The 27,396-nt window shown below is 32.0% G+C and overlaps 4 protein-coding genes across 6 annotated transcripts; 1 reads left to right on the top strand and 3 right to left on the bottom strand.

The window, feature by feature from the left end:
• The first annotated feature begins 6,827 nt into the window (after window positions 1-6,827).
• Window positions 6,828-8,659, top strand: LOC105777274 (uncharacterized). Its single transcript, XM_012600439.2, has 2 exons — window positions 6,828-7,194; window positions 8,239-8,659. The coding sequence occupies exons 1-2, from the start codon at window positions 6,886-6,888 to the stop codon at window positions 8,257-8,259; spliced, it is 330 nt and encodes a 109-aa protein (XP_012455893.1). The 5' UTR covers window positions 6,828-6,885; the 3' UTR covers window positions 8,260-8,659.
• Window positions 8,660-11,165: 2,506 nt separating this feature from the next.
• On the bottom strand, window positions 11,166-12,304 carry LOC105786676 (cytochrome b561 and DOMON domain-containing protein At5g47530-like). Its single transcript, XM_012613179.2, has 2 exons — window positions 11,791-12,304; window positions 11,166-11,743 (listed from the first exon to the last, which is right to left on the bottom strand). Exons 1-2 carry the CDS (start codon window positions 12,302-12,304, stop codon window positions 11,166-11,168), a joined length of 1,092 nt encoding a protein of 363 aa, XP_012468633.2.
• A 573-nt stretch (window positions 12,305-12,877) lies between these two features.
• On the bottom strand, window positions 12,878-18,105 carry LOC105777250 (APO protein 1, chloroplastic). Of its 2 annotated transcripts, XM_052630402.1 has the most exons (6): window positions 17,853-18,105; window positions 15,890-16,293; window positions 14,923-14,978; window positions 14,676-14,749; window positions 13,958-14,325; window positions 12,878-13,846 (listed from the first exon to the last, which is right to left on the bottom strand). In XM_052630402.1, the coding sequence occupies exons 3-6, from the start codon at window positions 14,972-14,974 to the stop codon at window positions 13,006-13,008; spliced, it is 1,335 nt and encodes a 444-aa protein (XP_052486362.1). In that variant the 5' UTR covers window positions 14,975-14,978; window positions 15,890-16,293; window positions 17,853-18,105; the 3' UTR covers window positions 12,878-13,005. The 2 variants fall into 2 exon arrangements, with proteins under 2 accessions (XP_052486362.1, XP_012455858.1); XM_012600404.2 differs by having other exon boundaries at window positions 15,890-18,105.
• Window positions 18,106-20,724: 2,619 nt separating this feature from the next.
• LOC105777241 (uncharacterized) lies at window positions 20,725-24,735 on the bottom strand. Of its 2 annotated transcripts, none has more exons than XM_012600388.2 (7): window positions 23,562-24,735; window positions 22,727-22,966; window positions 22,446-22,535; window positions 21,922-22,071; window positions 21,682-21,806; window positions 21,342-21,471; window positions 20,725-21,166 (listed from the first exon to the last, which is right to left on the bottom strand). In XM_012600388.2, exons 1-7 carry the CDS (start codon window positions 24,111-24,113, stop codon window positions 21,041-21,043), a joined length of 1,413 nt encoding a protein of 470 aa, XP_012455842.1. In that variant the 5' UTR covers window positions 24,114-24,735; the 3' UTR covers window positions 20,725-21,040. The 2 variants fall into 2 exon arrangements, with proteins under 2 accessions (XP_012455842.1, XP_012455851.1); XM_012600397.2 differs by having other exon boundaries at window positions 22,727-22,963.
• Between the last annotated feature and the right edge of the window lie 2,661 nt (window positions 24,736-27,396).

Here is a 27,396-nt window from a genome sequence, read left to right as displayed (position 1 = left end):
GAAGTAGCTCATAGCTAGGCTTTTGCTTATGAAGAGCCTCATAAGGATTCACATTATGAAGAACTATTGTAGGTAGTCTGTTTTTCAAAAAAACAGCATGTGCAAACGCAAAATACCAGAACTTCAGAGGAATGCCAGATTGGGCTAGAAGAGACAATCCCATGTCGACAATTTGTCGATGTTTTCTCTCAGCAGTACCATTTTGTTCGGAAGTGTAGGGACAGGTAACCCTATGATGTATTCCCAATCGAGAGAGCTCCCTTGTCAACACACGATACTCTCTCCCTCAGTCAGTTTGTAACATTTTAACTGGACATCCAAACTAAACCTTAATCATCTGATGAAAGTTGAGAAAACATTGAACAACTTCAGATTTGTTCTTAAGAAAATAAACCTACGTGTACCTACTATACATACTAACAAAGGACACGTAGTATCCAAACCCATTTGAAGCTACACTAGCTGGTCCCCATACATCGGATACTACTAATTCAAAAGGAAAAGAATACACAGTCTTGGAAGAAGAAAACGAGAGCTTGTGAGCTTTGCCTAGTTGACATGCTGTACATAAACGAAGCAAATCAGCCTTCACAAAATATACATTATTGGATCTCAGAACACGAGCTAATGTGTTGAAACATGGATGTCCCAGCCTGTTATGCCATAAAGCAGCAGTTGACGAGAGTTGTACACTGTTGACCAAGCATGAATCAACTTTCGAGGGAGAGCATTTGGAGTTGGGAGCAACATTTGAGAATTGAAACTTGTATAAGCCGTTAAACATGTGGCCCTCGAGAAGAATCCTCCCTGTCTGAATGTCCTTCACAAAACACAAATAAGGGTGAAATTCAAAATAAACAGCATTGTCTTTTGTAAACTAACCAACAGATATCAGGTTCTTGCAAACTGTTGGAACATGCAACACGTTCTGAAGATGAAGAAGTCTGGAGCCAGCTAAGACACTAGATGACCCTACATTAGAAATAGGAACAACCTTACCATTCTCCATGAAAACACGACTAGTACCTGTCCAAATTCAGGGGTCCAAGAGTTTTATAAAACGTTCTTGGTGGAAAAAAATGTGAATGAAAGATCCCACTGAATTGAATTGGGTCCATGAATCTAAGAAATAGTGAGAATTCTTGATCTCTCTCAATATCTCTCTCAATTCGAAAATCCAGGATTTGAATTGATGTCCTTTCATTGATTCCTCCTAAATTGCATTGATTTATCCTAAAGATTTCATTTCAATTGGAATTTGGTTATTCACCATGTACGAGGATCCCCGCTAAGCATCCATGGTTGAATGGTTAAAGCGCCCAACTCATAATTGGCGAATTCGTAGGTTCAATTCCTACTGGATGCACGCCAATGGGACCTCCAATAAGTCTATTGGAATTGGCTCTGTATCAATGGAATCTCATCATCTATACATAATGAATTGGTGTGGTATATTCATATCATAACATATGAACAGTAAGAACTAGCATTCTTATATAGGGAGCAGCAGTCATCAGATTCGACTTGCCAGGTGTGACATGATTTGTTGCACCCGAATCTGGATACCAAGTTTGATCAGTAGAGATCAATGAAGAGGACGACTGCGAACATGAGCACGAGCCAGAACAAGAGACCATAGATGAGCAAGCTACTGAGGGAGGAGCAAAATCTTGAGTGTGGTGCAGATTAACTGAAGGATTTTGACCACAAAAGTTCTCATCGAATCGACGATAACAATTTTGAACAATATGTCCAAATTTACCACATAACTGGCATTGTGGCTTGGATCGAGACCAACCCCTACCAGCTCCTCTAGTCCGCCCACGAGATCCGCCACGATTTGAACCACTATACCCTTGTTTAGAAGTCTGTGAGTAAGTGGACTTCGAACCCCCAGAAGTTCCTTGATACTTATCTACCAAATTCGCTTGCAAAGAAGTTTCCGTCAAAAGAGCTAAGTGGCGAGTTTCACAATCAAGAAGCATATCAGTAAGAAGATCCAAAGATATCGGAGTTGTAGAAGCAAACACACGAACAGACTCATACTCCATAGGAAGTCCTGACAAAATGACATTGATTTGTTCTCTTTCAGTTACTAAACTCCCGACTGCTGTTAGGCTATCACTAAGATTCTTTACCTTAGCAAGATATTCTTTAACAGTAAAATCTGACTTCTTGATCGAGTACAAGGCATGACGTAGACTTGCTACCTTAATACTAGAAGTAGTACCAAACCTTTTCCCGACTGCAGTCCAAACCTCAAAGCTCATCTTTGCTGCTGTGAGATGCACTAGAATCTCATTAGTGACTGTCGAGAAAAGCCAAGATGCTAAGAATTTATCCTGGTTTCTATGAATAAGAAACGCCGGATTATTCACCAGTTGTCCATCCCCTCATGCAAAAACTGCTGGAGGAGTCGTAACTGTTCCCAGAACAAAACCTTCAAGTCCATACCCTTCAAGAATTAACAAAAGTTGATGTTTCCATAGCAAGAAATTATGCTCAGCAAGTTTTACTGTATCATGTTTGGCAAAATATTGAACCGTCAACGAACTGCCAGTGCCAAAACTTTGTGAGTGAACAGCTTCTCCAGAACTGACCGAATGACGAGGAGTGTCGGTCCCAGGAATTGCTTCTGTAGCCATGAAAGAAAACAGTAAGAAAAAAAATCACAAAATGGCTCTGATACCATATCAAGATACTAGATACTCAAATGAATAAACCGAGTTACTTTCATTTCAACGTGCTTTGCATGAATACAACTGCATGTATTTAATAAGCTCACCTAACCAACTATAACAGAAAAGCTTAACTCTCCTAACCGTCACCAACTACTACTAACTGTTATTATTCCTAACACATATATTATATATGCATGAGAGCGGATAGTGACGCATTAGAGTTGAAAGGGTAAATAAAATTAAGCAATATTTAAATAAATACTCTTATTTATATTATTAAAGTATTTATGTTTTATACTATACAACATTTATTATTAAATATTTATAAATTATAATATATATTTATTGCTGAAATATTATGAGAAGGTCTGATTTTCTGTGGTATCGAAAAATATGGTTTATGGATCTCATTGTCATAAGCTGAGTTCGTAAATATTAAACGAAGACAATATAAAAATATATTGAAGTTTGATCTATTAACTTTGCTGAAATAATAGTGTTAACTAAGGATAAAAGACTAAATTGTAAAATCTAATCATTATAGAATTGTAATTGATAAAAAATTAGAGGGACTTGAATAACAATTAATCAAATATCCAAATTTGATTAAGGGTGGGTTTGGATGGGTGATTGGGTGCGGTGCGGTGCGGTGCGTTTAGCTTACTTTTTATCTCACGCTACAGTATCGTTACAGTATCTAATCTCACCACCATCGCTGTTTTTACACTAACCGCAGGTAAACGCACCGCTCATCTAAACTCACCCTAAGTGTTAGTGGATGAGGATGACATGTGTATTAATAAAATGATTAGTAATTCATTAAATAAAGTTAATTAAATAAATTAAACATAAAACATGTTATAAGCTCATGTGTTTGATCCTTGATCTTCATTATTTGTCCTTTTAGTACAAAAGGAAGTTGAAACAAAAATATTCAATAGAGAGAAGCTAAAATTAACTTGTTTAGTCCTTATCTTGTAGAATTGTATCATACGCTGTTGGAGGTGATTGAGCAAAAACAACTAACCCCATTTTGCATCTTCTAACCTCCTTGACTACAACATTAGTAGCCCAATTTGTTGTTTTTGACACAAACCAATCATTCGCCATCCAATTACATATCTCTGACCCTATTCAATGGCTTCCCCCTCTTTCATTTATTAGTATTAAATCCACTGTCATTCTACTATCACTTTCAATAACTAATTGACGTACCTCTTTCTCTCATGCCAATCGAATGCCATCCATAATTGCATGTAGTTTAACTTCTAACACCGAGACAACTCCCAACTATTGACCATAACCAAACACCCAATCCCCATTATGGTTCCTTACCACGTTCCCGGCATAAGTGAATCCAGATCTTACGTCTACTCCACCATTCGTATTAAGTTTTAAGCACCCTATCCGTGGAGATTCTGACCTTTTAGCTTACACGTCACACGAAACAGGGCATAGCCTCATAGCCACCCTTGCCCATGACAAACTCAAACTAATACATGCATATGTGTTTAGATTTTTCTCATTAAGGACAGTCATATTTCTACCTTTTCACAGTAACCATACAATATTAGCAAAGATTAACTTCCTGACATAATTTGGCCTTTTTGTCGCCTTGAAATGATTTGAATGAATGCAAATTCATTATTTGATGAAACATATATCATATTTTCTTGATACTAGAAGTTGTCACATTTAAAATGGAGTGAAAAAGTTAAGTTTTATATTTTGAGAAAAAAATTAATAGGAAATATATACTTTTTAATGATTAGAACTTAGAAGTTACTTGAATATATAATTTAATTAAGATATTTAAGGAGATACGTTTTAGATTAATTAATTTATGTATCAATTAAAAATATTAGATTATGTTTAAAATTTTAAAATTAAGTAATATTTTGGAAATAAATTTCTATTATTTTATAAAATATATTTTTATTTTTAAAAGTTTTAATTTTCAAACAATACTTTTACATACCGTATAAAATTTTCAAAATACTGTATGAATAGTGTGTAAAATTTTAAAAATAATATTCTAAGGAAAAGTCATTTTCTTAAATATTGTTTAAAAACAATTTAATTCTATTTTTAAAATTTATAATATTATGTATTAGGTTACTAATCAAATTTTGTTTTAAAAATGTAAATTCTATTATTAAAATTTAACTCAATATTTAGAAAATTAAATTAATTAGAGTACCCAAAATACTCCTATTTTTAGTGTTTCCATTTTTAACCTAATTATTAAGTTAATTTAATTCAAAATTTTAAAAATACAACTTTTATTTATGAAGTTTAACATATTCTTGAAAAGGTTACAATTACTTTTAAACATGTTATATAATTTTTAATTTTTGAAACATTATAAAATTTTAATAAAAATTTATGATGTACTAATTTTTTAAAAGATCATAAAGTTTCTTTAAATAATTTTTCGAAAATAAGAGTATGTTTTTGAAAAGTATATGGTAAACATATATTTTAATATTAAAAACATTTTAAGAAAAATTTAAATTAAAAAAACATATAAATAATTTTAAGTAAATTTATATCATGTTTAAACAGTTTTAAACAAATTTAATTTTTGTGATATTTTAAAATTGGTCTTTAATAATTTTATTTTAATTTTGATATTAAGATATAATTTTAAACATAATTTAAATTAACAATTTTAATTTTCTTGGTATGATTTAAATTAACTATATTTTAATATTAATTGTACAAAACTAATTTAACTGAATTGTTTAATTAATAACTTAAATATATTTTTATCATATTATAAACATAGTATCCGAATTTTATATAATATTTTATCGTATTAAAGGGAGCTTAATAGAATCTTCCCTTGTAATTATGTAATAAATACAAATTAAGTATTAAATCGAAGATCTCATAATTTACGAGGTGCCTCTCAACCGGGCATGCCAAATATCGATTTTTACATTGTCACATCAACAATTTAGTATAATTAGTTGAATATGTTCCTATCTAATATAAAAATTATAATCACATTATTACACTTACTAAAATTTTTCATATTTTTCAACAACTGAATTAATACCATTTCGTGTTGGAATTCAATCAAATATTATAAAAATAAAGATAAATAGCATATTTATATTATATAAGAGATTACCAAATCTAGCCAATCTTGTACAGGTAGTTTGATATGTTTAGATAATTGAACAAAAGTTGAAAATGATGATGTCCATAGGGTAGCATGCAATCTTTTAGTGATATAAACCACTTTACAGGCTAACATAAAAGTTGCAATTATCATGTCTATTGTATTTGGAACATATGTCCCAACTCCCAACAATATATACATACATATATACATGGCTCATATTATTACTGTAATAAAAACTAATTGAAAAACATATATGTGAATGTATGTATATGTAATGTATGCTGTCCTTACACCACATAATATTCTCATCCATCTCATCTACAGTAACTTTTAAAATATTTCCCGATTAATGTTCAAACTTCAAAGTAGCTTTGTTCTAATTAACCATATAAAAGGTTTATTCTAAACTTATTAGCCAAGAAAGAATATAAAACGGTCATCTCAACATTTTCTAAAAATTTGTTCAAAAACATATACCAATTTTCTTTTTATAATTATAAAAATTAAAGAGGATAATGAATGCCATAAGGTTCAAAGTTTCAAATCTTGATTTATGTGTCATTTTAGATAATATACACCAATGAATAATACAATGTATGTACCAATTTTATTGGACATAATTTTAATGTATAGTATCATTAAAAACTGTGACCTATGGGGGGTCCCAAGGAAGATGGTAACCCATTGCCATGCAATCTATAAAACAACGAGGTTCCATTGAATCAACCCTTTTATTTTTCAGCTGCAAAAATCAACTTTAATCAATCCACCTTCTCATCATCACAATTGAGGGTTAACATCAAATCTTAAAAGTATAAAATTTTGTTTAAAAAGAGCCTAAATTAAATAACTAGTGATTAAAAGGACTAAAATAAATATTATACCCCTTAATTAAGGGACTAAGATTGTACACCCCAATATATATATATAAGTACAAATGAGAGTGTAACTTAGAAAGCTAAATCCAAAATATATGACTTATATATATATATATATATATATATATATATATTAAAAAAGTTAACTTCTTTCATCATTCCTTTCTCTTCCTTTCAACTCATTTCTTTCATAGCCATGTCCGAATCTTCTCCTTGTTCTTCGTCACCACCTTCCTCACCAGGAAGTTCAGCTTTAGCCAGCCCCAGCATTCAAATGGTTTCAAAATCGGTATCTGAACGACTCCTTGGCAAATTCTTCGATGCATCACAATACGATTTCGATTACGAGCAGAGCTGTTTGTGGTCTCCTCCGGTAAGGAGAAGTGTGTACTTGACATCCCCTGGTAATATAGTTATTTGCTCTCAAGATGAACTCATCTTCTCCCAACTCAAACACGCAAAGAAAGCTTGCAAATGGAGATTTCGCAGTATCGCTTGCTTCAGTGTAAGCACATTGCTCTTCTCTTTATCTAAAATATTTTTTTCCCCTCTTCGTATTATTTAGAGAGTGCATGTTTACTATTTTCTACATTTCTTTTAAATGTTAGAAAGATTTTGTTACCCATTCATGCAAATAGATATATGTTTCATATGTAATAGATTTGAATCGAGCTTGAGCCATAAGAAGCTCTAGTTGATTTAGAGTTTAAGGATCAAACCTTGGGTTAAACATGTTTCATTTTTAAAACTTAAATTGCTCGGGTTAGCTTGACATACTTGATTTCAAACTAGATTATTTATGCTTAAGTTCAAGTTTGAGTTGAGTTTGATTAGATTCACAAGTTACTTGCTTGATAACTCAAGCTCAAATCGAGAAAGTAATATTCTTTTACAAGTTAAAAGATTTTGCTACCGATTCATGCAAATACATATATTTGAATTCCGAGTATGGGTGTAGTAGATTTAAGTTGAATCAAGCTCAAGCCATAAGAAGCTCAAGTTGATTCAGAGTGGAAGGATCAAATCTTGAGTTAAGTTACACTTTTAATCCTTGATTTTCATAAAATTAAATTAAATTGCTCGGGTTAGTTTAATCAGACTTGATTAATTCATTTATCAAATAAAAATCAATTTGACATATTTGATTTCAAACTAAATTATTTAGACTTGAGCTCTAGTTGATTCATTTATCAAATAAAAATCAAGTTGAACTTGATTAGTCTTACAAGTTATTTGTAGTCAAATATTGTTAAAATATTTGAATTCAGCTTACTCAATAACTCAAGTTCGAAACAAGAAAACAAAATTAAGTTGAAGTTATTTTCTAAATCTAAAAGAGTAATAATGGTTTTTTTTTACTTATATATACACACACTTGGATCATATCTATTACATTTTGCATGTGCTCAATAATAAAATATGTATGGCTTGATGATGTCCATCTAGGTTCAATGTTTATCATCATAGATCATGAGACTAAATATATATTTATGATTTTATTGAATGTCCCATGAACTGATATGTGGTTATTGGTTGTTCAAATTTGCAGGCCCTTTGGTGCTGCTCTTGAAGAAAGAAAACATATTTCTCTACCATTATAAACCCTAAAACATCACAAAGATCCCATTACTGTCTCAGTCAAAAAAGGGCATAAGCACGTGACTGCTTGCATGTAAAACTACGTTTCATAGTTATCTTTTGTGTACCATCCCTCTTTCTACTATAATATACTCTGTTAATTTATATAACTTTATTTTGATTTATCATTTTCAGCAATTCCCATGTTTCTTTCTTGAGATTCTAAAAGAATGTTTTGTTAATTGTAGAGAAGAATCTTGAAATGGTAACAACGACCCATCAGTGGTAGACAGTATATATTCTGTAATCTGCAGATATTGTAAGCAAAGGAAGTTTTTTCCTGATATTCTTTTGCTTTTGAAATTTAATGAGCAAATTTACTGCAAACAAAACATTCTTTTCTGTCTTCTCTTTTCTTTTTGTCTGTAATAAACTTGAATTTGATTCCTCCTTTTCTTTTTCTTTTTTCTTTGATTATTTAGGAATATTTAATTGATATTTTTTAATTAGGGTGATTATTTGAATTCTAAGTCTTTTAAGTAGAAAAATATAAATGGTTTAAAGTAGTAAAAGCTTACTTTTAAGTTCAAAAATAAATTAATTTAGAGTATCCACATAGGTATAATGACTTATTTGATTCTCTAACTTTACAAAAAATATTTTAACTTTTATTTAATTTTTCGTATCTTTTAGTCCTTAAATTTATAATGTTTATCAAATTATTTCAAAATAGATGAAAAGTTAATATCTATCAACTTTGTTGACATAAAATCCACGTCAGCAATTAGTTAATTTGTATACTATTTTAACTTTTAATATTTTTGAATTTAAAAATTAATTAATTGCTAACATCCATGCCATAACAGCAAATTGACAAATGCTAATTTTTCATCCATTCTAAAGTTATTTAGTAAATAATGCAAGCTTAAAATGAAAATAGACGAAAAATTAAAATTAAAGAACTAAATAAATTATTAAATCAAGAAAGAAGGCGATCAACCGACTCAATGGGAGAAAAATATTTACTGATATTTTGTAGGAGTATTAATATTTATTACTCTTTTAATATGTTATGATAGATGATAAACTAGTTTGAGCACTCATGTAATGCATGGGCTGAATATACATATTAATTAAAATAATATTAATTATTTTAAATTTTTTAAAAGATTAAATTGTTAATGTAAGTAATATATAAACTGTTTAAATTTTATTCCAAATATAATTATTTGTATAATATTTTAAGTACATTTTATATAGATTTTAAGTTTAAGTTAGTTTTTTGAAAAAAAACTATTTTATTTAAAAATATTTATAAATATAAATAGTTTTAAATTTCAATACATTTTAATTAAAAATGGTAGTATATTTTCAACATATTTTAATAACTTTTAAACAATTAAGTAAAATTTCTAATAATTTTAAAAAAGTTTTAAACACGTCTGTTAAAAATATTTTTAAATTCTGTTAAAAATTTTAATGTACAAAATATATTTTTAAAATTTTAAATATATTAATTAAAAATATTTTCAAAATATTGATAATGTTAAAGTAACTTTTGAATTTATTAAAGTGTTTATGGAAAAATGTAAAAGTAATCTACAAATTTGTTTTTTAAATAACATTGTCTATGTGTTAAAAACATTTAACTTTTTTGACAGTTTTTAAACATAAAAAGAAAATTAAAAAATATACTTTGAAATGTTTATGGCAAGCTTAATTTATTTTCATATTTTTTTAATTTTATTTTGTAAAATTGTTTAATTTTAATTATAAAGTAGACTCATAAGTATTTTTATTGAAAAAACTCGTAAATAATTTAGTAAACAGTAATAAATAATTAAACATATCATAACTTAAATTATAGTTTCCATATATTTACACTAATTATTACAAATTTGCATTTTAAAAAAATTGTCGAGAAAGCAAGAAATCAAAGAGGTCAAGCTATAATGTGGCCGTCCCTATCCTCCTGCATCATAGTTAGTAGCGCAATTAATTTACCTTTCTAATACATTTTAAAATTAATGCATGATGGAGATTTTATAGTTTAAAATTAATTGATTGTAAATCCTTCATTATTTTTTATTAATTAATAATTACACATATTAATTTTATATAATCACAATAAAGATTATATAAAAGTTTTTCTTTTTGATAATACGGGAGGGAAATGAGGTTGCTTAGGATCAAACCTAAACTCTTATATTTATAACATAATGCTCTTGTCACGAGAGATGATAAATTCTATTATAATTTATAAGAGCTTGCTTTTATTTTTTTCAAATATAATTTTTTATAAATTTATATGTCAAAATTTGTTTATGCTTTGTTGTATGAAAATTTATAAAATATTTTCATTTGAAAATTTTTTGAATTAAATTATTTCATAAGCATATAAAAGTCTTTAACATGTAATTTAAAAAAATTGGTGAATTATCATTTTGAAAAAAATTAATTAGGATTATATAAAATAAACTTTAAAATAATTTATTATAAAATATTTGAGATATTAGGTTCTCTTTTTCATTTAGGACTAGTCTTTAATATCACATATATTTATATATATATATATATATTTGTATAATATTATGGACTAATCTTTTATAATTTTTGTTGAAAGAGGCTAATTTATTTATTTTCAAAATTAATAGGGACCAAAATAGTATTTGCACTAATTTATTATTTATTTGAATTATAAAATTCAATCCGACCATTGCTCAAAAAACCTTAGCTTGAAAAAAAAAATCCAAAACCTTTAAACTTCCAAGTTCCAACTAATAGTTACTAATGCTTCAAAGCATATGATCAACCATACACATATGTAGCCAAAAAAATGATCTTAAAGAAGAACTAAAATGGAACATAAAAACCTCAAAAAGAAACCAAGGTGAAAGCTTAAAGTGTTTCCTCGGCGGCTATTTCACGTCGCACGGTGGTCCTCCTCCAACAACCGACTCCTTCTAAAATAAGACTAATGGTTCCCAGCAATGAGATTGCAGCAATGTATGTCACTTGAGGCCAAGTCTTGATCATCAAATGTACCATATGAAACCCCAAGAATACATTCGCAATGCTTAAGCCAATGGTACCATATCCCAATGAGCAATGAAAAATATTGAAGTAGACTCTCTTCTTATCTTCTTTATGTGGCCTGCAATACCCTACGATCCCTTGAATTGCACCGAGACCAAGAAGGGTAATCCCTATATATTGATGGATTCCTCCTCCAATTCTAGCTCCAAGTGCCCCAAGCCAAAGCAAAACACCAATGATCCCACCAGCCAAACCTATCAAAAAAGCCGAGCATTGAGAAAAAACATGAGCACGAAACCAAGCAGTGCCTGGCCATTGCTTCCCATGCCTTGCTATTGAAGCTCCAACAGGCATTAGAAAACCCCATCCTAATGTGCATAAAATTCCATGAACTACCTTCCATTGGTTTCTTGAACTTGTTTTGTCTACAACAAGCTTGCCTGCGAGAAAATCCAAGGTCCCCATTGAACCCATATTGGGACCAGACAAGGGTGCATCCTAGGGACATTTCCAACTAAGGGTCCTTCTTGCCAAAGGTGGTTCACGGTTGTAGTGTTTGCAGGCAATGCCAAAGTTGCAAACATGATCATCTCGTTACCTTCAAGAATCGAGGAAACTCCATTAACGGGGAAACTAAGGTCACCCTTTTGAAGCTGAGTTGCGTAGCTTGTTATAGGTGAAGTATAAGTTACCATGGTTCCATCATCTTTTTGAAAGGCAACCAAAGCTTGTGAACCCACCATACCTTTCGAGTGAGGATTAATAGCCCATGACATCCATCTTGTTTTTTGATCAACACTGTTTTGCCTCAAGGCAACATCGACGGTTTGAGTCAATGAATGGAAGTTCCAATGAAGTGAGCAATTCAAGGAGGGTAAGTCGATGCACGAGGCAAAGTTTTTGCCTCCACGAAATCGGTGGTTGTCGCAAGGTTCAGCGGCGGCGAAGGTGCACAAGAAAAAGAGCAGAAGGAAGGCAAAGGAGAAGGATTTAGAAGCCATTGGAGATAATGTATGAATTGAGACGAAGGGTTCGTTTATATCAGCTTTTATAGTCGGTGTAGTAATTCTCTTCTTTTTGAGAAAAGAATTAATTTATTTAAAATAATTATATTGATTATGTAATAATAATTTAAACTCTTCAATTATTTTTACTTTAAATAGGATCAAATTGAATATCGAATCTCTTTTTGGTGAATTACAATAACAGGGCAAAACCCAAACAACAAATGCAACTAGGACAAAACCCAAACAACAAACACAACTAATGTAACTCGAACCCGAACTACACCTATGGCGGTGAATATCTTTGACCATCAAGCCATCACATAGGTTCATCGAATCATTCTTTGAGTTTAATTAGGTTCCTTAAACCATTAAAATTTGCCTCTATCAATTACAACACTGACAATCTGGTGTTGAAAATGGAGTAATTCAATAACCCAAATGGGCAAATCCTTTGAATTGCAAATTTTTGGGGACCAGAGCACAAATTTTACCATTTTATTAGCTTTACAAATTTTAGGGGAGTTAAAAGACAATTTTACTAAACCAAGGAGACCAAGATCCTGCCTCTAAAAATGAAGTAATGAATATGGCTTCTTCATCTTTGGTTAGGTACATTGGAATAAGAATATGAACAAATTATACAAAGTTAAAAAAGATACAAAGCACCAAAAATGGATTATCAATAAACCTGAAGATCATGCAACTAAGCTGGCCTCCTCACTTTCAGGGACTATAATGTCAAGCCTCATCATAGGTTTATATCTGCGAGGTACTTGAGCTCCAGCTTGCATGCAAAGTTCAACCACAGCAGGAGCCTTGCCATAATATCTCTTCAATGCACTTCTCATGGGAGGTCCCTTTGGGTCTTGAACATGCCACACATAATTTGGTGGGAAAACTTCACTGACCGTGGCATCCTGCCAACCATGCTTCCCGTCCCTCCACTGGTGCTTAAATTCTCCGCAAAGTTTAGCATTGTGACCCCATGGCCCTACATGGACTTCCGAGCAATATCCACATGCCTTCACCGTGTACTTCTTCATCAACTTCGTAACACCTGTCTGAACTGTCTCATGTGCATTCATTGTTTCCTGTGCAATGATGGGTACATCTTCGGGTGAGGGAGGTGGAAATCGCTCGCAAGCTCCACATGTGTCAAGATCTATAATTGAGGAAGAGGATGGATCCACTGCACGCCATGGCTTAGGCTCCTCAACGTATCCGCCACGATCGATTATTTTCTTTCCGATCATTCTGATGGGATTGGTTCTTCGTCGTGAAGGGTACTCTGGGATGTCCACACCGGCTTGGATGCATAGCTCTACAACAGCAGGAATCCTGTCATAGTCAAACCGTGTTTCATGCTTGATGCGCCGGCCAAAAGGATCATAAAGGTGATATGATTCTATGGGGATAAGAATGTCATTGATGGAACCTTTCACCCATGAATGTAAACCACGGCGCTTTGAGCTCCTTGGACCTTTGCAATCCTGAATATTATGACCACTATGAGCCACATGAACTTCAGAGCAGTCACTGCGTAGAACTAAAATAAATGAATATTTGAAGATACCAACACCATTCAAAACATGCAGAGCTCAAAACAAGACAATAGAAACATCGGAACTAAAACTATAATACAAGTACCTGCAACCGTAAACAGGAATGACATGCAAAAGCTGTGCAAGACCTTCAATCAAAAGTTTCCATGCATCTAACACCTCATATGCGACAGGAATAAGTTCAGGAACAAGTAATCCGTTTTTAGGAGGCTGAAGTGGCTTCTCTACACCCCTCTCAGCAAGTTTCTTATCCTTCCTTGCAGCTTTCTGGATCTCTTTGAAAGGAATAGGATAAGGTTTCTTCTTTTTCTTAGGCAGTACTGGTGGAAGATCCATATTTTGGGGATATTCCCCTGGCTTCTTGCTGGCAGGGTACTGTTTAGGCCTCTGACAGGCATATGGAAAAGTTCCTGAAACAAGTGCTCTACCTTTCTGAACTGATTTGCTCCCAAACTGCATATAGAAGGGAACAAATATTGCTCTAGAATATTGCCATCAGTGAGAAAAGAAATTGAAGCATTCTCGAGAATTCTTGCCTATCATCTATGGTTAAGTATCATCAACAAAATGTTATGTCTCATGTAACATAACCACAAGATAGGGAAGCATGTCATAAACATGTAAATGTAGAGCATCTATTTGACGTATGGACTAATTTGTAAGCCACTAACTTGATTGTTTACGGAATTTGAAAGTATTCATACTAAATAAAGGAATCCACAAACAGAGGAAATCACTTTCAAGATCACATATAGAGGAAATCAAATAAGAAAGAAATAGGAATTGACAGAAAGAATGTTCACCTTCAAATAAAAAGGACACGGACTCAGAGATGATAATTGAGACCTCTGAAATTCCACGATTTCTAAACATGCACCTGCCAAGTGGAGGTCATACAAGTACATAAACTTTTCTTATATTTCCTTTCAGATATGTTTTGTGGCGTTTAATTTGCATTACATTGGTGTAATTCAGTATTAATTGTGAAGTTAAGTTTGTTCTTTCATATTGGAGTCAGAAGGAAACAAAAGGGGAAGATAAGTGACTCACTCCTCTGAGATGGATTCCATAATGATGACGCTGTCGATAGTGTCTGGAGCATTGGTCTGAGGAAAAAAGGCAAACCAAAGAAATGGGGGAAAATGTCAATGAATGGGAAAATCATGAATATTTTCTGCATGGAGAAAATCAAAGATGCAAAAAGAAAAACGCCTAAAATCAATAATTTATCAATGTTATTATGAAAATCATTTCAGAACCCATTCTCTCTTTGAGAAATAAAAACAGGGCTAGCCAATGTAATGGGAATGGATAGCTTTTGCACCATTCAGCTCCATCAAAATTTAACCCTTCAATTAACAGGAAGCCAGTGGAAAAGAAAACAATCATTGACCTTGTCAATTTATTTATGATTTTACCCTCAAAAATCTTTTCTTTTCTTCCATTTTCCATCTCTTGGACTGAAAAGAAAAAAAATCCTTCTTTTCCTTCTCTTTCCCCTCCACTCCATTATCATCCCTCCAAACATTATTTATTTACTCTACTTACCTATCCCTAACAATTGCAGTAACCAATGCAGTGATTTTACAATCAATACAAATCATCATGTTAGCTAGCACCATATCTCCCATTTTTCTCCCTTAAAGAGGTAAAAATGGAAACTTTGTCAATCCAATGGTTAAATTTCATAATCACTTTCCTACTTTGTTGGTTAATCAATCGGACTAACAAATTTTCAATCTTTATTACCCTTTCACATCCTCCCAACAAAGCAGAACCTTCTCTGAAAGTATCTTACTAAACTACCACTCTAAGAAAGAAAATCAAAGTGGAAAATTCTCTGAAAGTATTAAAGCAAACCCAATTCAATAGAAATAAAAATAAATAAGTGGTTCTATAAAAAAAAGCCAGATAGATAATAAACAAAAATATGAACCCCATGATTAAACAAGAATAAAAGAAAACCCAAAGCCGAGAAAGTTAGCTGAAAAGAAAGATTAGTAACAGAAAAGCTTACCTAGAACTTTGAAGCTGCTACTGTCTATCAGTAAGGTAGCCTTACAAAATATCACCTCAAAAAAGAAGGGAAAAAAAATCAGCTCAATTTTCTGGGTTTAAGGCTTCCTGCAAAAACCCCCACTACAAATTTCCAATTTTCGAGCAACGGTAGGACGGGTGGGCTTTGAAATTGGGCTTTGAAGAGCAAAACTTGACCTTTTCCAGTTGGTAGAGCATCTTTTCGTTTGCGTTAAAAAAGGATTAATATAACTTTCACTCCCTGACCTTAGCAATTAGATTCACTTTCGTACTTGTACCTTTTTTTTTCACTTTGCCACCTGAATTTGGCAACTAAGTATATTTTGGTCCCTAAACTTGGATTCCATCAAGATTTCTGATGATGTAACACTATGAGATTGTACCCTGTCATCACATAAAATTATTTTAAAACAAAATGCCACCTTATGAAACTTTTTCATTTTTCAAGTTTAGAGTTGAAATGGACTTAGTTGCCAAGTTCACTGCTTTGGCTTTAACAGTTTTGTTAGTTTAATTCAACATTGTGAACAATTTTCTCAATGATTTTCTTTACAGCATGTAATGGAAACATCAAAGACATGAAAGCAAAGTAAGAAAACCATATAGGGAATGTGAAAAAGGTGACTAAAAGATTAAGTTGAAACCCCACCAATTTGATCATAGAACTGGAGGAAAAGTAAGAAAATTCATGAGGAATTCAGTATAGCCCCCTATAGATATATTGACATGTTCATGTTTCCATGAATCCTTACAATGGAAACTAAATTCCTCTAGTGAAGAATTAAGGCCATTGATTTTCCTTGATTTTGCATCTTTCAACACCATATCCATGCCATCTACCAACAATTTGATGAAACAACATTTTAACACATCAGATATAGTTTGTGAGTTTGGATTGTTTCTGATATCAAATTCATGTTGTTGATCACCATTGACAACATGATCCCTTTCTTGAATTCTCAGTTCTTCCATGTCTAAAAAAAGGGTTTCACCAAGGGACTTGGGGGGAAGGGGGACTATGAATCAACTGTATTATGAATTTTATGAGGGAATGATGATGCTGACTAGGTTACAACTGATATTTCCTTGGGATGCCAAAAGCTTCGATCTTATTGGACATTTATGATTGCTTCACCAGAAATTAATGTTGTAGGTGAAAAGGGTGGGGATAAAACTGTAGTATGACACATTTCAAAGCTTTTTTTCATGCAATATTTGTAAAATATACTCAGCTGTCAAGCTTGACCAAGGGCTTGGAGATGGTGAATCAGTCGTGTATGCATATTGCAAGTTAGCTATTAATATTAGGGCAAATTACAGTACAGATCACCCAACTATGGTTTCCTTTTTCTTTTTTGGTCACCCAATTATGAAAAATTACAAAATGATCATCTAACTATTCAATTGTCTTTTATGGCCAACAGTTGGCTAATGTAGAAATGGAAGCACCCAAAAATCCAGATAATTGAGCAATTAAAAAAAACAATTGAACAATTAACTGTTTTATAACTTTTCATACTTGAGTGATCAAAAAAGAAAAAAAAGATCATACTTGGGTGACTACCAATGTAGTTTACCCTTAATTTTATAGCTGCGATGGATGATTTGGCCTGGCTATGTTCTGGCAAACTTACCAAGCATTCAAGGCTCTCTCTACCCAGCATTGCTCTGCTACAGTGGATTCTTACATCGTTTTACTGAAGTTAAGGTCATCGATTATATCATTTTATTTTGATATGTATTAATGTCGTTGTAGATTGATGAACAATTTTTGTTCGGAACAATGTTAAGAAGTGGATACAAGAAACAAACAAGTGGGGAAAAAAATCTTGCATCTAGAAAGAAGGGATGGTACCAGCCAATACGAAACAAGACAAATCTATACATGCTGATATGTACGTAGGAATCATACAAAAATTGAAACGAGACTAATAATATCGTACCAATTGTCTTCAAAATTGGTAAATTGATTGATACTGGTGGTCCTAATATGGGACAAAGAAAAGGAATTATTGGCATAGGTCAATTTTTATAAAACCAGACCTAACCAGACCAAATTGTGAGCCGCAATCTTTCCTATTTTTTAATAACCAGACCTAAATCACGGGGGAAGGGTTGAGAGTATGAGCGGAAGGGAATATAGACTCTTTATTAACAAAAGGAAAAGGTTACAAAAGAGAAGACTATTCTAAAAGAAAGTTTATGCGGAATTTATAATATGCTATACAATTGAGCTTTCCTCCCTATTTATAGAGGAATTCTAAAAATTCTATACAATTGTATTTTGAATCCCGAACAGTGTTTCTGATAAGGATTCAATTTCCAAATGGATGTGGCTGCTTCCACGTCTCATTGGTCTTCTTGTATCTTTAATTGCATGGACCTGGTTGTTCCACGTTGCATGCTTCAATTAATGGTTGCTTCCATCACTTGCTTGTGTCATGGTAGCTTCCATCATTGCTTACATCATCATTGGTTTGATGATAGCTTCCACGTTGCAAAACTTGTTTGTCTGCACTTGGATTTTCTTCTTTTGTCTTCATCATGGATTTGATGATGACATCCACGTTGCCAATCTTTATTGTTGGTATGTGGATTTCCTTCCTTTTAGGTTGCTATCTTTGTTGACTTCAACCTTCTTGCATATTATTGAGATTCATTTCTTCTATTTCATCTAAATGTAAAGAATCTGATGAGAGTCTTTGGAAATTGGCTCTTTGATTTGAAATATGGGTTTTCCATATCTCATTTATAAAATCAAAATTTTCTGGTAATAAACCAGGATTATAAAAATCTTTAAATTTTGAAAGATCTTTTAATTCTTGAATTTGTTGGTGATTCAACAAATTCTCAGCTCTCTTAATGACTTCAGCATAACTTGTTTGTGATACTGAATTCGGATTTTGGGACCATTGTAATTGACTTACCGTGTTTGGAGTCAATGAAAACGTATTTCCCATTGGTTGGTCTACCATCGGGTAATTTAAAACATTTGATCCAAGTGGTTGGTTTACCATTGGATAGGACACATAATATCCTTGGTTAGGATAAAATGGTATTTGTGCAGGTACAAATCCTTTTTTGGAGTTTGATTCTGCTTTCCCTTTGTTGGGCTGTTTGTGAACAGTTGTCCATTCACCGACTATTTCTTTTAGAAATTTGTTTACCTCTATCCGTGAGGCTGCTCAAAAATCAATAAATATTAGTAATAAACTACTAATTAATTTTAATAGGTGTAAATTTTTATTACACACAATTTTATTATTTTCTTCAATTGGAATTTCTATAAAATCATCTTTTACTTGATAACCAAATAGAATTTTTATCTATAGGAAAAGGTAAATATTTACATATAAAATTATTTCCTAATAATATATCTCCTTTCATGTTAGGAAAACATACAATTTTAGGAATCACAAATCTAACATTGTTTATGTAGATTGGTAAATTTTAACTTTATAATGTATAATAGTTTTACTACCGTCTATTCCTATTATTTTTATAGGTTTTTCATTAATTCCCATTTTCTGAGAATTGCATTTCTTCGCAACTACAAATTGTAGCTCAATATCAATAAAAGCATTTAAAGAATTTTTTATATTTTCTAAATTGAAATGTGATTTTGATATTTATTCCAACTTTTGACTTTTATCAATTGTTGAAGTTTGAATTTCTAGTTTTTCTAGAATTATTACTAGGATCGAGAGGAAATATAGGAATTTAAAGTTTTAATTCCTATTGGTGTCTTGTTTGTACTAATATTATCCTCTTCATCTTACGGTTGAGAACTAGAGGTAAAACTAAATTTTCATTTGTATGGGTTATACAGTTATTTTTAAATTACAATTTATTGCCTGATGACATATATTCTATAGTACTAACTGGTTTAGAACTACTAGAACTATTAATTTTTTTCATCATCCAATCTCTTGGAATTGACAGATCTCTTAAATCTAATAATTTTGGCTGAATTTCAGTAGTGAACCTGTTTGATTCAAAGAGTTCAATAATTTTATTATTAATCTCTTTTATTTCTACTTCAGCAGTATTTGTATATTCATTAATGGAAGTCCAGCTGATTGCTAGATCTTCTGCCAAATCATTAATATCAGAATTTTTTGTCTGAATTCTAAGGCAAAAACACTCTTCTATTAGAGAATCTGTAATAGAAATAAAGTAATTTGGTTTAACTTTAAATCCTATTACGTCTGTATGTAAATTAGACTGAATACCTCCAATAAGTGCTTTTATTGGATTTTCAAATATTTTATCTAAAAGGACAGCTATAATAGGAATATCAAGACCTCTTCTAAATAAAGCTCTAATAGTAATCATGATTATACCTAAATGAATATATCTAACTTGAGGATATTTCTTTTGATCCTTTTGATTTTTCTTTAGTAAAAGAGGATTTCTATTAATCCTCCTCTTGTATCTTTAGCGAATTGTGTTACCGCTAATTTTTCTATATGTCTCTGAGTCCATATTTTAAACTTAGAGATCTTATATATTTCTTCTTTAGAAATATGATTTTATTAATCTTTTCTATCATTTCATCGAAAAGTCTTTTCTTCTCCGATTAAATTTCCTAATTTAATATCCTGTTTTTCAGGATTCAGAATTTCTTCTAATTGATTATTAGAACTACTTCCTATATTAAACATAAATATATATTACTGAAAATATCCATGTTTCCCTTTAAAACCGGCAGTCTTTTATCACCACCGATGTCCGATACATATTAAGATATGAATATAAACAGTTTAAACTTTCTAGGACCCTAAAGTGAGCATACACATATTATACACATGACCATGTCCGAAACCCGAGTCCAAGTAACATAAATACATAGACCCAAGAATTTGTTTAAGCATAGGAGAAATTATTACAAAGACTTGTTTTAACTGAAACATAAGCCAAAATTGTTGACCTGACATGTAAAAAAAAATCAGGAAAAAGAAGATAAAAAGATTAGAAACAAAAGGAAGAAAAGAAGAGCATGAATCTCCAAAGCTGGATCAGAGATTAATGTAGTTAACCCAAGTAGCATTTGGGTATTCACACGTGGTATTGTTTATTTATCTGCAATTGTATCTATACAATTTAACAGCAGGTGTTGGATGCCAAAAAATCAGAACTCGATAACGTTGTTTATCTGAACAGAAAAAGATGGGCGGCCAACACTGGAAAGAGGCGTGTCTACTCTTACTACTATCCCTGACTTCCCGACATTTCCGTTCCACTTAGAGCGCCCAAACTGCATGATTGGTAGACAGGAAACGAGTATAAGACACCTCCAAAAACTTCAATAAGGATGAAGGTTCAAATCTCAAGAAAAGCTTAAGGATTCCCAGTTTTCATATTTTTACAAATCTGACAAACTTGGCATATGAAATGACCTTTGAAGAAGATGTTGCAATAGGATAACTTACTGATATTGATGCAAATGCGGAAGGATGTGCCACCACAGCACAACCACAAATCAGATTGAGATCCTCCTTCACTGTGTGAATAACTTCCGTCCGCAACCCCGGATTACTTCCACCAAACGTTGGAAACAAGCTGATCACAAATGTAGAAACTAACTAGTGAATACCATGCAGGATGCAAATGAAAAACACAAACTTAAAAGGGCATTCATGTCAATATAAACGGATTCAAAGGCAGTGTATGAAACATAAAAACATTCCTTAACATGACTTAGTGCAGGAAGAGGCTTTCATTTACAATCTCTAAACCTGTGCATATCAAGGCAAATTAGTAGAAGCTTACCTAAATTGAACGGACGGCCTCATCATGAGCCCTGATTGCTTCCAAGCCAGCTCTTGTGAAAGACCCAGCGTAAATGATTTGTCAGGCCATTGCACCATTGGGGTGACACGTGTTCCCCACTTATTCTGACAAAGTATCAAAACAATAAATTCAGCACTCGAAAAAGGCAGCAAAAAGGGAATAATAAATCCTAAAGCCGGAGTTGCTGCCTCTTAGACTAGTAAACGCTCAGGAACTGACCTTGCAAGAGAAGCTATATCTCATTTCTCCAGGATATTGGCCCTGTGCCTGAAGAAGTCCCCCACAAATAGGTAAGAAAGCACTTGTCGTCAGCCCTTCACCAGATACATATGTAAACTGTCCATTTGGAAATTGCAAATCTACAAATGACTGCATAAAAGAAGGAAGAGTCGAGAAAGAAGAGAATGGTTGTGTTAGAAAAATCACCCCAAGAATATAAATCTTTCTCGAATATTTAGTACAAAGAGCTGAAGTCCTGTTGCTTATTCCGCTAATCAGCACAGTCCACTATTTACTATGAAGATTACGTTCAGAAAGAAAATAAGACTTGAGTGCTTGATTTAAAAAAAAAGGGTCTTTAGTTTGCAGGAAGTGTACAGGGAGAACATTCCTTAGATGAAATGCAATTTAAAGCAACAATCTAAACGAGAAAAACTAGGGAAAACACAGGTATTTTGGAAATTCGGATAGTTGAAACAGAAGCACAAACACTGCATAAATGGATTCAACCACTACCAACTTACACAAGCTAAAGGATTAAGACAGAGCATTGACATTAATAGCCACCTCCTATGCTTTGACCATACTGCTGGACAAAGAGAATGCATTCCGTTCTGCAATTGAAGAACTTATCAGCAAAGAACAAAATATAACACTTGGAGAAACATAAAAACATAATTTTCAAGTCATACTATTTGCTTTCAGGTTTCAATATACTCACTACCTATCATAGAACATAAACGCTTCTATTTAGTATATGTAAAATACAGCTAGCGACAATTATTCCATGAAATTATTGCCATACCTTCCTATCATAGCCGTACCAAAGTAAATGTTGCTTTGATAGATGAACTGGTAAAAGAAGTGTTGTGTCCCTAACGAAGAGCACTGGTCCGAGCTGGAGAAGGAATAAAGAGTTGTCACTCCCTGATGTGGAACTGCCATTTGATGCCTCTACTCTCCATAGGTCTCCCCTTGCAACCAAAGAACTTTCTAAATCTCGTGTTCTACTCTCATATGTCGAGGTAATATTTATGGTCCCCTGCTGCCAACAAAAGATTAACCATAGGGAAAAAAAATCAATAACAACATATATTCAAAAGTTATTATCCCATCAATTCTATTCATATGAAAGGGAGAAATATATTCATAACTTATGGTAGCTAACATTATGCGAAATAGATGCCTTTATCGAAAGCATTTACTGCTTGCTTAGAACATGTAGAAATTCAAAAGGAACTATCGTAGATAGCCGCATACCACATGGTATGCGTGCAAAACTGATAATAGATGCCTATTAAATTTCACAAACAACAGCCAAATACTACTACATACCAGTCTACTATCAGCTCTAAACATGTTGCAACCAAAGAACACATTAGCCTATGCATCAATATGTAATATAGATAATTTCCCATCTTGTTTCCAACTATTAAAATTGCCACTTATATAATTTCAAACACAAATAGTACTTGTTCAAGAATTTATTTAACAAAAATTAAATTCATAATTCAAGCTCCTAACTATCGTCAAAGATTCTCATTTTATTTGTTTGTTTACCTGAGGTCTCCCAAGCAATTAAATTCATAATTCAAGCTCCTAACTATCGTCAAAGATTCTCATTTTATTTGTTTGTTTACCTGAGGTCTCCCAAGCAATCCAGCAGACTTCAAATTAAAACCTGAAAGCTCTTCATCCACCAAACCCTCCGAACCACTCTCATTTTCGAGGAACCCGAAATCCTTTGACCGATCTGAAAACCCGACCAAACCCTCCATATCATTGCCACCCACCTCAGCCTTCTGCACTTTCAAGATCATATCACCTCTAACAGGCAAAACAGCACTCTCCTCAGTACGAAAGGGGATTGGCAAGCTCCTGAAGAACTGCTGCACCAACCCATTTAAGCCGGCACTGAAATCAGCCCCGACTTGACCAATCCTGTTCCCGATATCACCGATGTCGAACATGGTAGACTTGTCAATGGGAAGCCCAAAATCCTTATTGACAAAGGATTGGGAAGGGAACTCGAGGTCGAAAAGCTTGGATTTTGGAGGGTTTGGCCATGGGAACGAAGGTGGGGTGATATGGGATTGGATTAAGCCAGTAAAACCTTGAGCTAGCCGATCTGCAAGGTCCTGGCCATGGCGTTGGACCTCTTCCCAGGCTTCAAATGACCTTTCTACGGACATTAAGTAGCCAATCTAAATAAGAAAAAGACTAAGATCTGGTTCTTTTGAAGAGCTAAAAAACGGATAAGGAATTGACCCAAAAAGCTTAAAACGTTCTAAGTTAAGAAATATTGAAACTTTAAGCTTGAAGCTTAAAGAAATGGTAGCCTTTGAATGTGTTAAACTAAATCAAAGGATTCCTACGAAAATTAAACTTTCATATCAACCCAGCTGATGAAAAACATTCAAATATAAAACTTTTTAAATCCTTTTTATTTTTGTTATTAAATTCAGCTAGAGTATAGCTGAAATTTCAAGGTAAAAGCTTTAAAATTATAAAATTAAGAGGAAAAAAGCAGCAGATTAACTATTCAAGCTTTAAAAAACCAATTTTTTTTCCAAAAGAAAACTTTAAAATTTGTATCTTTTGAGCTTCAAATAAGAACAAAAAGTGAAATTAGGGTTCTAAAATCAATTGGGTTTTGAGAGGAAAAAAACGGGGGGGCTTCTTTAATTTCTTTACAAATTTGAAATTTAAGAGAGGATCCAATGAAATTTAGCAAAAGCAAAGTGAAAATAGAGAGTGTAATCTGCAAAAAGAGAACAAAAAAGGAAAACAACCTAGAAAAATCTGCAACAAGCTTAAGGCTTTAAGAAGAAGAAGGTAAAGATTTTCCTTTTTATTATTTTAAATATTTTATAGGTTAAATTCTGCTACTGGTCCCTATACTTTATAAAATTGTGTATTTAATCCCTATGCTTTAATTTGGCTTTTTAATCCTACACTTTTCAAAATTTAATATTTCACTCATCATAAAACAATAACTATTAAACTTATTAAATTATGTTTTTACTTCCAAAATCCGATCGTCAAACATATTATCATACCTATAATGCAATATGAGATTGTTATTTATATATATTACTCATTAAAAATTTAGTTAATGGATTAACGAGCTCATTTATGTCAAAACTAAAATTTCAAAATTTGAAATGTATAAAGACTTAGAATGATCGAATTGGAGAATATGAATTAAATCTACAACTGTACACATAGTACAAGTCTAGTAATTAAATTTAACTTCGACTCTTTAGGTCAAAATTGAAATTTCAAATTTAGAAAAAGTATAGAGATTAAAATTGATCAATTAAAATATAAAAATTAAATTTACAACTTCTACAAAGTAGAGGGACTAATAGCAGAATTTAACCAGGGGAGAAAATGTCTACAAAGAGAGGCTGAGGGCAGATGATAGGCACGCAGATTATATTTTAGGTTTTGCCTTTGGTTAGCTTCCACGTTGATGGATACATGTGGCTACTGCTTATCGGGATAGTGTTTTTTTTTTTTTTTTGTTTTGTTTTGTTCTGTTTTTTCTTTCAAGGGAAACTAAGGATATTATTCTATCGGGCTAACTTGTGACGTCACGGTCCGCGTCTGAGATCCGAGAACAAAGAACGACATTTATGGGGGCGTTGTCTTTTCTTTAATATTGAAAATAATTTTTTTAATCTACTAATAAAATTTCGACACGTGAAAATGGATCAAAAAATAGTAATATGGTCTGAAATTGGTTAAATATTGTAATTCTAAAATATGTATTCCGATATAAGTGTAACAGAAAGTGAAAAGACAAAATTGATTATAATATTTTTTAAATAATAGTAATTAAAAATATTAAATAATAACTACCAAATAAATATATAAATTAGATTTGTCTATGGGCCGGGTTGGGTCTTGTTAAAATTTTAGATTCGTTTGCTAGGCTTGGGCTTAGCTCCACCCAAAAAATAAGCTTAAAATTTTGCTTGAGCCTGTCTAGTTCAGCTGAATTAATTTTTTATATTATTTCTTAAATAAAAATTTTAAAAATATAATACTTAAAAATATTAAAATAAATGTTTCTCAACAAATTAAAAATATATTTAAAAATATTTATACTTAAATAACACTAAGATATGTGTAACTTAACAAGCAAATGTCTCTAAAGTAGTGACAAAATTAACAGTAAAACAATAGTTATATAATGTTCAAACAATAACAACAAAATAGTAGTAACATAATAGTGAAATGATAACAAAACAGTGAAAAAATTAATAAGAAAATAACAACAAAATAACATGAAAATAACAATTTTTTTTTGTCTTTTTACTAATTCAGGCTGAGCCCAAGCCAAAAAAGCCTTACTTGAGGCTCGACTCGTTTTTTAAACAGGACTTATTTTTTGTCCAAGCCTATTTTTCGGGCTTTGACAGGTCTAATATAACAATATATTTAAATTAATTATACAATTATAAATATAAAATTTTTAAGGGTTTAGGGTTTAGGATTTGAGTTTAGGATTAAAGGTTCGAGGTTTGGTTTCAGACCTGGATTCGAAGTTCAAGTTTGGAGTTTAAAGTTTAGGGTAAAAAAATAGCAAAATTATGTTTCAATGACATAAAAAATTGTTAAAATATCATTAAATAATTAAAAAAGACCATAAATAATAGAGTGGAAAGGGTCAATAAAATAATTTGTCCGAATATAGATAAAGGAACATCCAATTTAAAGAATATTATAAGAAAATGAATAGGTTGTTTTATTATTATTTTTTACCAAAAAGCTAGATGCAATAAAGCTCAATAAGTTATGAGAAAATAAATTAAAAAAAAAAGAGTTAAAACAAAAGAGGAAAAGGAACCCAACGTTTATCTTAACCTTATCTTGTTGATAGAGTTTGAATGCATTAAAAAAAATGTGGAAAACGGAAATTAGACTTATAAAGTCGTGATTTATCTTTTCATCGTTTGTAGACTTGAGTTTCTAGAACTCGTTTAATGTGGTAGCACTCATAATAAATTGCTTACATAATGACCAAAATTAACAGATGCATAAACTCATTACATCAAAACGAAAGACTAGAGAAAACTAGCTACAACACATCAAAGCTCCAAACAATTTTGACCATCCAAAGCAAAACATTAAATATACTTTACAGGTTTACCTAAACCTGAAAGAACACACAATTAACACCCAAAAGGCTCCTCCTTACTTTGGTTCTACAATGAAAGAATAAAAAATCTTAAGAAAGGATGATAAAAGAAAAAAAAAGGAAAAGGGAAAGGGAAAGAATAAAACCTCATACTTGGGAGTCAAGCAGGAAGGAAAAAAGAGAAAGAAAAGCTCAACTTTTGAATTACAAATTAATATATATTCAAGCAATTATAAATACAAATCGATACATTGAATTGGTACCTATCGACGAGTAAAAGAACATATTTTAGATTCAAGTTAATTCGATAATCAGTGTCATAAATCACA

The sequence above is a fragment of the Gossypium raimondii genome, chromosome 1, assembly GCF_025698545.1.
Source record: "Gossypium raimondii isolate GPD5lz chromosome 1, ASM2569854v1, whole genome shotgun sequence".
NCBI lineage: Eukaryota > Viridiplantae > Streptophyta > Magnoliopsida > Malvales > Malvaceae > Gossypium > Gossypium raimondii.
This window is presented reverse-complemented; position numbering and strand designations above follow the sequence as displayed.

What these genes read in the sequence shown, in the direction of transcription:
- LOC105777274 (XM_012600439.2), top strand. Translation starts at nt 6,886, where the DNA reads ATGTCCGAATCTTCTCCTTGTTCTTCGTCACCACCTTCCTCACCAGGA. An exon ending in GCAGTATCGCTTGCTTCAGT is followed by an intron (nt 7,195 to 8,238) that starts GTAAGCACATTG and finishes TCAAATTTGCAG; the next exon opens with GCCCTTTGGTGCTGCTCTTG.
- LOC105786676 (XM_012613179.2), bottom strand. Translation starts at nt 12,304, where the DNA reads ATGGCTTCTAAATCCTTCTCCTTTGCCTTCCTTCTGCTCTTTTTCTTG. An exon ending in TGTCCCTAGGATGCACCCTT is followed by an intron (nt 11,744 to 11,790) that starts GTCTGGTCCCAA and finishes ATTTTCTCGCAG; the next exon opens with GCAAGCTTGTTGTAGACAAA.
- LOC105777250 (XM_012600404.2), bottom strand. Translation starts at nt 14,974, where the DNA reads ATGCTCCAGACACTATCGACAGCGTCATCATTATGGAATCCATCTCAG. An exon ending in ATGGAATCCATCTCAGAGGA is followed by an intron (nt 14,750 to 14,922) that starts GTGAGTCACTTA and finishes TCCACTTGGCAG; the next exon opens with GTGCATGTTTAGAAATCGTG. An exon ending in CGTGTCCTTTTTATTTGAAG is followed by an intron (nt 14,326 to 14,675) that starts GTGAACATTCTT and finishes TTCTATATGCAG; the next exon opens with TTTGGGAGCAAATCAGTTCA.
- LOC105777241 (XM_012600388.2), bottom strand. Translation starts at nt 24,113, where the DNA reads ATGTCCGTAGAAAGGTCATTTGAAGCCTGGGAAGAGGTCCAACGCCAT. An exon ending in GGTACGGCTATGATAGGAAG is followed by an intron (nt 22,536 to 22,726) that starts GTATGGCAATAA and finishes CTTCAATTGCAG; the next exon opens with AACGGAATGCATTCTCTTTG. An exon ending in CCGCATTTGCATCAATATCA is followed by an intron (nt 21,167 to 21,341) that starts GTAAGTTATCCT and finishes CCAATCATGCAG; the next exon opens with TTTGGGCGCTCTAAGTGGAA.